Here is a 13666-nt window from a genome sequence, read left to right as displayed (position 1 = left end):
AGCTATTTTAATATTATATAATCCTTTATTTAATATATTTAAAAAGGGAATTAACTTTAATTAAATTATTTAAAGTTATAATTATATAAAGATTAAATAATATTGGAAATAAAGGATTAATTTAAAATATAATTAAATAATTTAACTGGTTAATAATATAATTTAAATTATATAATATTAAACCTGCTCCTTTAAATCCCTTTTATATATTATTTAAAATAATTGCTTTATTAAATATATAAAAAAATATAGTTATAAAATTTTCCTTTTAAATATAAGTAATATATATTTATATAAAGCTTTTAATTTACTTTTTATATAATTATTTTAAAGGGTTAAATACCTTAATATTAAATAGTTAAAAGTAATAAAAGGAATAGGGAAATATATAAAAGGTAATAATATTATTTTTTTTATAATATAATTTAAATTTATATAAATAATAGCTTTTATAACTATTAAAGAAAAAAAAGTAATAATATCCTTTTATATAAAGCTTTATATATTTATTAAAATGCTTAATTTAATTTATAGCTTATTTATTTATTATTTAATTATTTTTTATAATTATAATCTTTTAATTATTTAATATATTATTATTTTTATATTAAAGTATAAAGTAATTTTTCTTTATTAAAATAATATATAATAAAATTATTTAAATAATTATAAACTATTTTAAATTGCTTAATTAAATAGCTTATAGTTTTTATTTATATTTAATTAAAATTATAATTATTTTAAATATAATTTTACTTATTATAAACCTAGTTTTATTAAAGTTATAAATATTTTTTTTTAAATACTATTTTTATTTATTATTTTTTATATAAAAATAAACTAAATATAATATTTAATTGGATTTTCGTTTAATACCTATTAATAATTAATTCTTTAATTAAAATATATTTAGATATTTAAAGTTTATTATATAAAGTTTAACGTTTAATTTTTTTTAATTAGCTTTTAACCCTATAATATTATTAATTAATTAGCTATATCTTTTATATAACTATATAAAAGCGAAAATAATTTTATTATAAAATTAAAAATATATTATATAATTGATTATTTTTTATTTAAAGTTAATTAAGCTTTTAAAGGTAATATTTTATTTATTAATTTAAAACCTTTTATTTAAAGGGTAAATATTATATAAAAAATATTATAAATAATAATAACGTATTAGATAAATAATTTTAGGTTTCGTTTAATAGTTTGGAGTGTAAGCTATAGGTTGCTTTTTTTACGAAGGGTTTTTATAATTATTGGTGGAAAAATAAGGGATTTTTTTTATATGCGTACGAAGGTTAAAAATGTAGCCAGGTTAATTGGGTGGCCAAGTTAAATGGAAGATGCGTTATATTATAAAGATTTATAAATATTTTTCAATAATTTTAATAGCTTTTTTAATAATTATTACTTTATATAATAGATATAATATTTTAAACTATTACTTTAAAGGAAAATATAAATATATTAATAAAGAAATTTAAACGAAAAGATATTAAATATAAAGTATATTAAAATTTAATATAATAATAAATAAATATAATAAAGTAAACCTATATTAAAGTTTTAACTTTAAGGATTATATTAATAAATAAATTCTAAATAATAAAAAATATTAAAAGGAATTTATAATAATAAATAGTAATATTTATTTAAATATAAATAAATAATAATTAATAAATTATTACTTTATTAATATTTTAAACCTTATTTAAAAGAACTTAATTAATAATAATTTAAATTTTAATATTAATTATAATCCTTTTAACCTTATTAAACCCTTTTCCTTTATTATTAACTTTTTAAATAAATTTAAAAATTATATTAAATTTATCTATTATATAAAGATTTAATATTATAATATTAATGTTAAATTATTAATAATATATTATTAAATATAAAAAAAACCAAAAAGGGGAACCTTTAATATTTAATAAATTAAAATTAAATTTAAATAAATAATAAGCTAAATATATAATTTAACAATTAAAAATATAATTAAATTTAATATTAAACCAAAGGGTATTTTTTAATAAATTTAATAAAATCTTATATATATACTTTAAGCTATTTAAAGCTATATATATTTAAGTTTAATAATAGGTTAAAAAAGTAATAAATAATTAAAAAAATTTATTTAAAACGTTAAATAATTTATATATTATTATTAATATATATATAAAAGTAATATAAAAATTTAAAAGTTTAAAATAAAAAGATTTACCTTATATTAACTTTATTTTTAAATTTATTAAATTAATAAAAGAAAGTAAATAATTAAATAAATAATAAATAAAGGGGTTAAAAGTTAAAGTTAATATTAAATTATAAAAGGCTTTTATTTTATAAATAAATTAATTAAAAGGGAATAATATAATAAAATAAATATAATTATTATATAACTTTTTTAATAACTTAATAAACTTTAAGTTTTAAAAGGAGTATTCCTTTTATTTAATATAAATAAATTGCTTAATATATATTTTAATAATATTAATTAAATAAAATATAGGTAACTTAATATAATTAAATAAAATTTATATTAAGCAATTTAAATTACCTTTAATAAATAAGGAAAAGATAAAAAAATAATTATTAAAGTTATATTTATATTATAAAGGTATAAAATACTTTACTTTATTTTACCTATTAATAATAAAGGTAAAGTAAAACTATAATTAAATATTACTATTTAAATACTTAAATAAAAATAAAGTAAAAAATATATAACCTTTAATAAAAGTTATAATTAAGGATATAATAAAAAAAAAACTAAAAATAAATAAATAAATTTATATATTAAATTAATAAGCTTTAATATATCCCTTTATTTTAATACTTTAATTAAATTATATAATAAAATAATAATTAAATATTAAATTTTTATTAATTTAAAATATTTATTATAAAGCTTTATAAATATAAAATATATATAAACTTATAAAATATTAATTATAATTATAATATAATTAAAAATATTATACTTTATAAATAATATTAAAGTAAAAGTAATTTTTAAATAATATATAATATAATATATATTAGGAAATTTTATAAAAACCTTAACATTATATATATAATTATTAAATAGGTTAAATATTATTTTAAAATTATTATAGCTTTAATATTATAACTTATAAATTAATTAATAATTAAATATATTAAAAGTATATAAAATAAAAATATAAAAATAAAAATATAGTAAAATATTATTATTATAATAAAAAAATATATTTAAACCTATAAATTAATTTAAAAAAAACCTATAATTAAAACCTATATTATAAATAATTATTATATTAATAATAAAAACCTATTAAAAAAGTAATTAAATAAAAATATAAATTTTTATAATATTAAACTTTTTACTTTTATATAAAGTAAAAAATATTATAATTTAATTTATATTTATAATAAAGTTTTATATATTAACCGATTTATTTAAAAAGGTAAAATAATAGGGGGCGGAAATAAAAAATAACCGCTTAATTAAAAATATTATATTAAATACCCCTATTAAAATACTATAAAGCATTTTAATAGGGGAAATAAATAAAAATAGTAAAACATTATTAAATTACCTTTAAACCTATTAATAATAGGTTAATAAAACGTTATAACTATAATAGATAATAAATTAAAATATTTTTAAATATTTAAAAGATAAAGAATCCCTTATAAAGGAAAATATTCTTATTAAGCTATTAAAGGAATATTATAATTTAATTAAAGCTTTTTTACTTTAAAAAATAAATAAATTATTATTATATTAACTATTTAATTATAGGATAAATATAATATTAAAAAAGTTATTACTTAATATAATAATAAAATTAATATCCTTTTTAAAACTTTTAATAATTTAAAAATATTTAAATAATTATTTAATAAAAGGGTTTATATAAATTAATATATTATTAATAATAATACTTATCCTCCTTATTTAAAAGTTAAAAGGAGAAATAAAAATATATATAAATTATTAAAAATTAAATAATATAATAATTAAAAATTAATACCTTATTTTATTAATTTATAAAATATTAAATATATTATATTATATTAAAATTTATATTAAGGTAAATATTATAACAGCTTTTAATTACCTTTAAATTACTTTTAAGGATAAATAAAAAACCATTTTTATTATTAAGTTTAATTTATTTCAATATTTAATAATTAACTTTAATATAATAAAGGTATTTTAAACCTTAAAAAAAGCTTTTATAATAATATTAATATTATTTTATTATAATCCTTTAAAAAAGATAATAATAAAAATAAATGCTTTAAATTAAATATTAAAAGAGGTACTTTTTTAAATTAATAAAGCGGGTTAATAATATTTAATTACCTTCTTTTTAATAAAACACTTTTTAATTAAATATAATTATAAAATCTATAATAAAAAGTTATTAATAATAATAAAGGAATTTAAAAAATAGTAATTAAAGCTATAAAGCTATAAAAATATAGTTAAAATTATTATAAATTATAAAATTTTTTAATATTTTATTATTATAAAGCTATTAAATTAATAATAAATCTATTAGTTAAAATTTTTAAATAACTTTAAGTTTTAAATAATTTATAAATTAAAAAAGTATATTATAATCTTAAATATATTATTTTAAAAGTAAAGCTATATATTAAAGAATAAATAAAATATAATAAATAAAAGGATAATATATTAATATAAAGCCCTTCTCCTATTAAATAAATAAATAGGATAAAAGTATAATAATATTATTTTAATATAGCTATTTTCCTTTAATAATAATAAACTAATAAATATTATTATAAATTAAATATATTAAAATTTTCTATTAATAATAAAGTTAATTAATATAATAAAAAACTTAAAAGTTTAATATTTCCTTAATAAAATAAAGGTAAAATTTAAAATATTTATAAATAATTATATAATAAAATAAAATTATATTTATATAAAGAAATATTTATATATTTTTAAAGATATAGTAATAAAGTTAAAAATTATATATAGGATATATAGCTTTATATTAATAGGATATTTAAATTAATATAAAAATTAAAACCTTTTAAAATACTTTTACTTTTAATTAAAAATATTTTAAAATATAATTACCTTTATTAAAGGATACTATTTATATTAATAAATTAAGAACTTTAAAGTAATATTAATTAAACTATTTAAACCTTTTTTAATATTATATAAATTATAAATAAATATATTAATAAATTAAATAAGCCCTTTATTATTATATATTTAAAATAATATAAAATATAAATTAATTTTAATTATAATAAATAAGTTTATAAAAATAAAATATTTTATCCTAATAGTAAATATAATAATAAATATATTAATAAAGGTTTTTATAATATAAATATACTATTTATATAATATATTAAAAATAATTATATTAAATAGGGATTTATAATTTATATTCTACTTTTAAAAGAAGTTAAATTATTACTTAAATATATAGCTATATACTTTAATAATATATTATTTAAAAATTATTAATATTATAATAGAATAATATTTAAAAGCTTATTATAGCTATTATTAAAATAATTAAATAAAGTAATTACCTTTAATTAAATTTATAATAAATAATTAAATATCTAAACCTATAAAGCTAACCCCCTTTTTTATAAATTATAATTAATACCTTATTATAAGAATTAAACTAATAGGGAACCTAATTAAAACTAAAATAAAAGTTTAATAAAATAAATTTTTAATTATATTAAATATAATTAATAAGATTTAAAGAATAATAAAAAAGGTTAAAATATTAATAATTATATCTTAAAAATATTATATTAAAAATATAAATATATATTAATTAAACGCTTTAAGCTATATAATAGGAAATAGGGTTTAAATTAATATAAAAAACATTAAAATAAATTAACCTATATTAAAATTAAAAAATAAATAAATAAGCCCCTTTAAAGTAATAAAAATATATTAATAAACTATAGCTATATAATTACTTTAATAATATAAAATATTAAAAATATTTTATATATTATTAATATATTTAATAAAAAAAGGCCTTTTAAAATAGTTAACTTTAAATAAACTATATAATAATAAGGTAAAGGGAATAATTTTATAAAATAACAATAGGATTAAAAAAATAAAATAGTTATTTAAAAAAATCCTAAATAGTAAAAGAAAAAAAAGTATAAAACTTAAATATAAAATTAAATAGCTAACCTTTTATTAATTAATTTAAAAATTAATAATAAACTTTAAAGGCTATAAGAATAAATTAATAATATTTTACTACTTTAACCCCTTTAAATTAAAACTATTATATTAATTAAAAATGCCCTAAATAAAATAATTATTAAAAACTATATATTTATTAAAGTAAAGGTATAAATAATAAAATATAAACTATATATAAAAGGAAATATAAAGAAAAACTATAGATTTATATAAAAAAGAAAAAAGTTATTTTAAAAATTTATTAAAAAAAAAAAGATTAAAAATTTATTATTATAATAAAAGTAAATTAAAAAGCTATAAATAATAAAAATAAAATAATTAAACATTAAAGCATTATTTAGATTAAAATTAAATTTAATTAAATTAAACTAAAAAAAAAAAACTAAAGTAAAACTAAATAGGTATAAAAAAGTTAAAAAAAAAATAATAAAAGTTAATAGGATTAAAACTTATATTATTAAATTAAATTTATACTTTTTTTTAATTATAATTATATTAATTTAAAACTAAATTATTTAAAGAATAAAAAGGAAAAAGTTAAAAATTTTAATAACTTTATTATTATTAAGCTTTATAATTATAAAGTTAAATAATAAAAAATTTTAAATTAAAATATTAATACTATTATAATAAAAAATTAATAAAAATAAAAAATAAAAGGATAAAAGTAAAAATTTATTAAAAAAAATTATAAAAATTCTTTTTAATAAAATGTTAAATTATAATAATTATATTTTTAAATTAAAAACGGAATAATTAAAAGTCCTTTTAAATATAAACTTCTTTTTTATTATTAAAGTAAGGATATAATTATAAAGTAAAGGTAAATTAATAATAATAGTTAAAGTAGGTATTATAAGTAATATAATCCTTTTAAAAAATAAAAAAAAAATATTAATAAATATTAAAAAAAAATTATATAAGGATAATATATATTATTTTTATATTTTTAATATTTATAAATATATATATTTTATAAACTTCCTTTTTTATATTTTTAAATATAAAAGTAAAATTAATAATTAAAATAGTAACTTTATAATATAATATTAATAAATATATATATTAATATAATATAGTTAAATTAATAATAATAATAATAATAATATTAATAATATATTAAAAACTAATATATTAAAATAAAAGTAAATTTAAATTATAAATGTTTTTAATTATTAAAAGTATTATTTATTTAAAAAAATATAATTAAAAATTAAAAATAATAATAAAAATTATAAAATAGGAATAAAATGTTAATAAAATATAATTAATATATTAGTTTATATAAATTATAACATTTATTATATTAAATATAATAGGTTAAAGAAATATTACTTTTAAATATATATATAAAATAAAATAGTATTACTTTTTAAATAGTATTACCTTTTTTATAATATATATTAAGGTTAATTTAAAAGTAATAAAGGTAAAACTTTTTATTTATAAAAATAAGTATATATATTAATATAATAATAATAGTAATAAATAAAAAAAAATAAAAAAAGGTATAAGTAAGGCATTTAAAAAAACTTTTTTTAAAAAACTAAAAATAAAGCTAAGCATTACAATTATAAAAAGGTAATAAAATAAATATAAAAAAGGAAGGAAAAAAAATAAAAAAGCATATAGGGTAAATAATTAATTAATATAATAAAAATTTTTACTATAGGGCTATAGGGCGCTATTATATTGTTTTAAAAAGAAGTATAGCTTAAAATAAATAATATAGCATATATATTATATAACTATATTATAAATAAATTTAAACTTATATAATTAAAGTTAATTATATTTAAAAGAGGGGAATATTATTATAGAATTAAAAAAGCTTAATTTCCAATATATAATATAAATTAAGGAACATTATATATAACGCTAGGAAAGGGAATAAGGGGTAAAAACTAAAACTTCCCTCCTTATATAATAATAGAACAAATATATAAAACCACAGCTGGGCAATACTATAACAGTCCCGCAGCAGACAGTATCTCTGGGATACTATCTCCGGGCAGATATATATACTATAACAGACACTATCCAGAGGATAATATCTAGGGACACCATCCCTATATAGCGTCTATAAATAGGACTTAGGAAATACATCAACTTCTAACTGACCACTTCTAACGACCTTACATCAAATACTTAAGCAGCAATACACCTGCCGAATCCTTAGATCTTATATTGAGCTAACATTGAAAAACAAAAAATAAGTGTACCACTCGCTACATATACACCCCCAGCCTACATAGTAGACCTGACAATCTTGCGTCCTGTGGCTCTGCCCGAGATAAGTTTGGTACCTGAGAGAAGCTGGTTGAAGGTGGTACCAAAGTAGTCTCCTGCCACAACCTAACAGCTAAGGCCAATTAGTGCTTCTAAATATGAAACCCGCCTAACTAACTACTCTGTACGAATCTTTTCACCGGAATATAGGTAGAGATAAAATATTTGACTGCAGTCGATTGCTCTGATACTGTACTAGCAGTCCCTTATCCGGCGATTGTTCACGTACATTGAGCGCTTCACTTTTAAGTCCTATACCCGTAAATCATTCAAGGACAGGGTTAGCAATTAGTATTACTACATTATACCTGTAGTAATTCACTATTATTAAGTATAAAAAATTAGTTTTTAATATTTTTTAAAAAGTTTTAAGGATTTAACTATATATTTAACATTTATTATTTAATTTTATTAATTAAATAATTTTAATATTTATATTCGATTTAATATAAAAGAAAATATAGGTGTAGTAATAAAGTGTAATAAAAAAATACTACACTTTTTTACTACACTTATATTTTTCATTATATAAAATTAAATATAAGTGGTAAAATTAAGTAGTTTATAAAATTAAATAGCTAGGTTTAAATATATATTTAAATCTTAAAATTTTTTTTAAAAAAATTAAAACTTAAATATGAAAATTAAAAAATAATGAATTACTACAGGTATAGTATAGTAATACTAATTGCTAACCCTGTTCAAGGAGATAGGTATTTAAAGCTTAAACTACTATTTAAACTAGGACAAGTCTGGATGTGCAATAGGGCCCACTCTAAACGTGTAGTACATAACTATTAACAGGGTATTCCAACTAACTATAACATCTACACATTGTATACATTGAAAAACGCACTAAAATCAGGGGTTATAAAGTATAAGGTTATTATAAGTTATTAACTAACACCTTTTTTAATTATATATTTTAAAAGTATAACGTTAATATATAAAAGTAATAAAATTGGATTAAAAGAGTTATTAAAGGTTAAAAGTTAAGTAATGGTTGAAGCTTTGAAGTTGTAGATAGTGCGGAGAAAATAGTACCAATGAGGCGTTATAGCCCGCTATAGTCTCTAACAGCTGAGTGCAGTTGTGTACTGCACGTTTAGAGTGGGCCCTACTGCACATCCAGACCTGTCCTTAAACTATGTCAAATTATCAAGGGGTGGGACAAAGTATTAATAACCAGCGAGTCAGCGCAGTGACGGAGTGGCATGTCAGATGGCGTCAAAGCATTCCTGAACAGATAACTTGCCAAATGTATATTGTCAATGACTTCCATTTTGTGATCGTTCTTGTGGGAGACTGTCACCTCCAAAAGGACACGGCCCCTTGGTAGGGAATATCGCCTCGTAGTAGCCTCTTTTCACCCCAGAAGCAGAGACGAACCCCAGGCGCCAAAGTCTCCTCTTCATTGTTGACTGGGTGTTCTTATGAGCCAAACGCCGATACAAACACAATTCCCAGGCTTCTCCGGCAGAGGGGATGCACAACTGCATCCAACATGGTTGTCTTCCACAGGTGTGGTCAACTCGGGAGCCTATGCAAATACATTCCACCCCTCAGCAGCAAGCTGAACAGAAGCATCCTTGGTTATGAGTCTGAAGTCTGTGCCGCTAACATTACGCCATGACTTTTAATTTTCTCCTCCTAGTCTACTACCATTTCGACACCTGTAGCATCGATACCTGATCGATAAATGTTGGAGCTTCGGAAAAAGGGACTGAAGTGTCCACATGGCTTCATTCAGCACATTTAGGAGTCGGGGATATGGGTTGATTATCACCATACTGCTCGTTCCGGTCTTCTCAGTCTTGTTCTTCTGAGAGAATTGGATGAAACTTAGCCTCTCGGCACAAAGCTAGGGTGTAAATACCGCCGCCGGCACACAAGAGCAAATGATTCTGAGGTTAACATCGGAAACACTGATACTATACTATTAGAAACAAAGAATTAACGGAAGAACTATTACTTGCACTGAAGCATACGTTTACAGCGAAGCCCAAAAGAAATCGGGGTCATGCAACAAAACTATACAGGAGGGTAATGAGGCAACGGAGAAGCTGCACGTGCTGTAATCCGGATTGTACGGGAAGAATCATTAATAATCAGGGCTGAAGCCACGGGAATCGCAAGGACGTACAGAAAATCTGTTGCTAATAGTGCTGCGAGCCCAATCTTCCTAGCTGTCGATAAATTGAGCCCAGAATTAGATTGAAGTGGAATCATGATGACATAGATATCCATGAACGCTCCCAGCCCGCTAGAGGTTATGGGTATCTTGTGATTTGCGCTAATTGTTCTTGCCAAAAGTGAGGCATCACTGAGTCTCGAATCGCCCCCATACGATATGTGGTAGTAGACACTTACTGCTAAAAGCGTGGGATAGAAGATTAGAATGAAGGCGGTCCCAGCTCTAATCAAAGCTCGACTGCGAGGTGGCGGCGGGAATAGGCAATGGTAAAAAGCCATCAAAGCAAGTTTAGTTCGAGCTCTGCTCGCCGAGTATAATATTGATATAGCAACAGCCTCCTATAGCACATTAGCCTCAACGGTGATCGTTTTGTCTTCTGTGGCGAGGTATATACCCGCCTTAAAAAGGGCCGTGGTAATCGCGCTACGTAGGAAATCCTAAAGGTGACGTCCGTAAACATTCTAAGGGGTTAGATTATTTTTCAGTAAAAAATCATCTAGAATTAGTAGTGAGAATGGTGGTCTTACAGCTCCTGAGTAGTGTTGCACATAGGCCGATGCTCGATAACTTGATACGCCTTGGATAAAGGTGTTAGGGATTATATAATAAGAAGGACCAAACCCGGCAACAATGCATAAATCTAAACAGTCAATCCAAGATATCATAAAGCAGTAGGCATAGTATCACTTACAATCTCCCCAGTTAAGCCTTTGCCGCCGATGATAACGGGGATATAGGCGAATGATGAGACATATTACTGCGACAGGTAGAGTGATGTGTATATTAGAAACGAGTGGTATTCAAGCCTACGACGGAGGGTCTGTAGAATTACTCTCTTACCCTGCCGGGGATGGTGCAATTGGAGTCTCGGTAGGATCAAAGTCAGCCATTCTGAGATACGATGATGCCAAAACAAAGAAATGTAGAAGATCCGAGGCGCGGTCGGGACTCTCCAGCTTTACCTAACGTTCGTCTATCCTTAAACGAACCTGCATACGACTCTATATATATCGAATTATTATCGTATGGCTTCTGCTGTGACTGTCTGCTAGCTAAGTTCACCCTGGTGCACATAATGGCGCCGCACCGCTATGAGATATTAAAATTGCCGTGTATCCAGATAATTCTAACATCGACTCCACTGAACTGGCGATAACGTTGTTCCAAAGGGCCCGTCTGATGCTTCCTATTAACTCAATGCCCCAATAGATATATTATGTTGCAAAACATGTTACTCAGGATTCTAGTTCTATTGGTACCACCTTAGACAGTGGCTCAATAGTACTTATTATGCCGACTGTGCTTCTCTCTTCCAAGCCAGACTGGCAAGGTAGCTGTAGTCCCCCGAGGCGGTTTCTCGATACATTGAATACTGACTTCTGCAACGGTTTCTCGTATGCTGTTGACGTCTCACCAATAAGCAACATGACATCTTACCCTCCCGGGCGAATTTCCAATAGAATCACGGCCTTCTCCGCGCTCAAATTAGCTGCAGCGTGACATTAGTGGCATGCAATCATCGATGCGCTAGTTTTAGATGCTGTTGCCTTGCCACCTCTAGAGTCCCTCATACTCCTAAGGCTGTCCTTTTCCAAGTTTATTCTCCCTATTTTTTTCGAAAGTCCTCTAATCTTTTGATTTGTGTGCCCAACTTATCAAAATTTACAGGGTTGAGCCAGTCTTCAAAGGCATTTTTTACACCGGGCCAGTCGTCGTCAACTATAGCAAACCAAGCTGTATCTCTATTTCTTCCCTTGATGATCATATGTTTTCTGAACACGCCTTCGAACGTGAATCCCAGCCTGAGCGCGGCCCTTCGGCTCGGTGCGTTTAGGGTATTGCATTTCCACTCGTATCTCCGGTAGTCTAGGTCCTCTAACGCGTGCTTTGCCATGAGATACATGGCCTCGGTCGCGGCGGTGGAGCGCTGTAGCTTTGGTGAGAAGAGAATGCTGCCGACCTCAACTCCGCGATTGACTGTATCGATTCGCATGTAGCTAGCACAACCCACTACATTGTCGGCGCCATCTGTTGTCCTGGGCTGGTCGCTTGGAATTATGGCGTATGTGATTGTGTCTTGGCTCAGGATTTTAGCTTCCATTGCTATGCGAAATGTCGCAAGGTCGGCGAAGGGCCCATCAAATAAGTAGTCCCAAAGATAGGTGTTCTCTTCCCCAGACACATGCGCATAGAGAGGTTCAATGTGCTCTGAAGATAGGCCGACCAGGGTCACATATTGACCTGACAATTTGGCATCCTGAGAAGGCCTCCTCGCAAGCTTTCTCTCCACGATAGCACCTAGGGGATTTGAAGTTTTTGAATTCATTTTAAAAACAGTGTTGGCTTACAGGGCCAAGGTTTTTGAGCCCAAAAGGTGTTGATGCACAGATTCCGACCATGTTAATAAATCAATGAAAAGTGAGTCAGCTAAAACGCGACTCCGATCTCGCCCACCCCATCTTTAATGATCTATAAGCCCACCTATTAACAAACAATCCAACCCTGTTAGGGTTACATAGGGGGTTCCTATAAACCAGGGTTGGTAATTAGTCAGACTAAAGTGAATAAATGAGTGACTAAATTAGTCACTCATGAATAATCACCTTAAATAATTAATATAAAATCGAATTTTCAACCTTTTTTTATATTATTAAATGATTAAAATACTACTTAAAACAATAATTATTATAATATATTAACCTTTAAAAATAAACTTAAACTGGATTTTTAAAAGCCTTAATTAAAATTTAATTTAATTAAATAACGCATCTCCCACTTGACCTGGCCACCCAATTGACCTGGCCACCCCCCTAGCCCATACAAAAAACGTCGGTGCGTTAATTACGTAATAATTTAATAACTCTACGGATATTGGTCGTATAAAATGGTAAAATATACCGTTAGATTCGTAATAAGAAGAGCTATTTAACGATATGCTTTACTAA

The 13666-nt window shown here is 22.4% G+C and overlaps 1 protein-coding gene across 1 annotated transcript; it reads right to left on the bottom strand.

The window, feature by feature from the left end:
• Positions 1-11749: 11749 nt before the first annotated feature.
• On the bottom strand, positions 11750-13193 carry F5B22DRAFT_618899 (putative acetyltransferase, GNAT family). The gene has a single exon (XM_047975746.1). It carries the CDS (start codon positions 13045-13047, stop codon positions 12328-12330), a length of 720 nt encoding a protein of 239 aa, XP_047827795.1. The 5' UTR covers positions 13048-13193; the 3' UTR covers positions 11750-12327.
• Between the last annotated feature and the right edge of the window lie 473 nt (positions 13194-13666).

The sequence above is a fragment of the Xylaria bambusicola genome (assembly GCF_022495145.1).
Source record: "Xylaria bambusicola strain CBS 139988 unplaced genomic scaffold F5B22scaffold_44, whole genome shotgun sequence".
Taxonomy (NCBI): domain Eukaryota; kingdom Fungi; phylum Ascomycota; class Sordariomycetes; order Xylariales; family Xylariaceae; genus Xylaria; species Xylaria bambusicola.
Note: the sequence above shows the minus strand (reverse complement) of the source record. Positions and strands in the feature narration are given on the sequence as shown.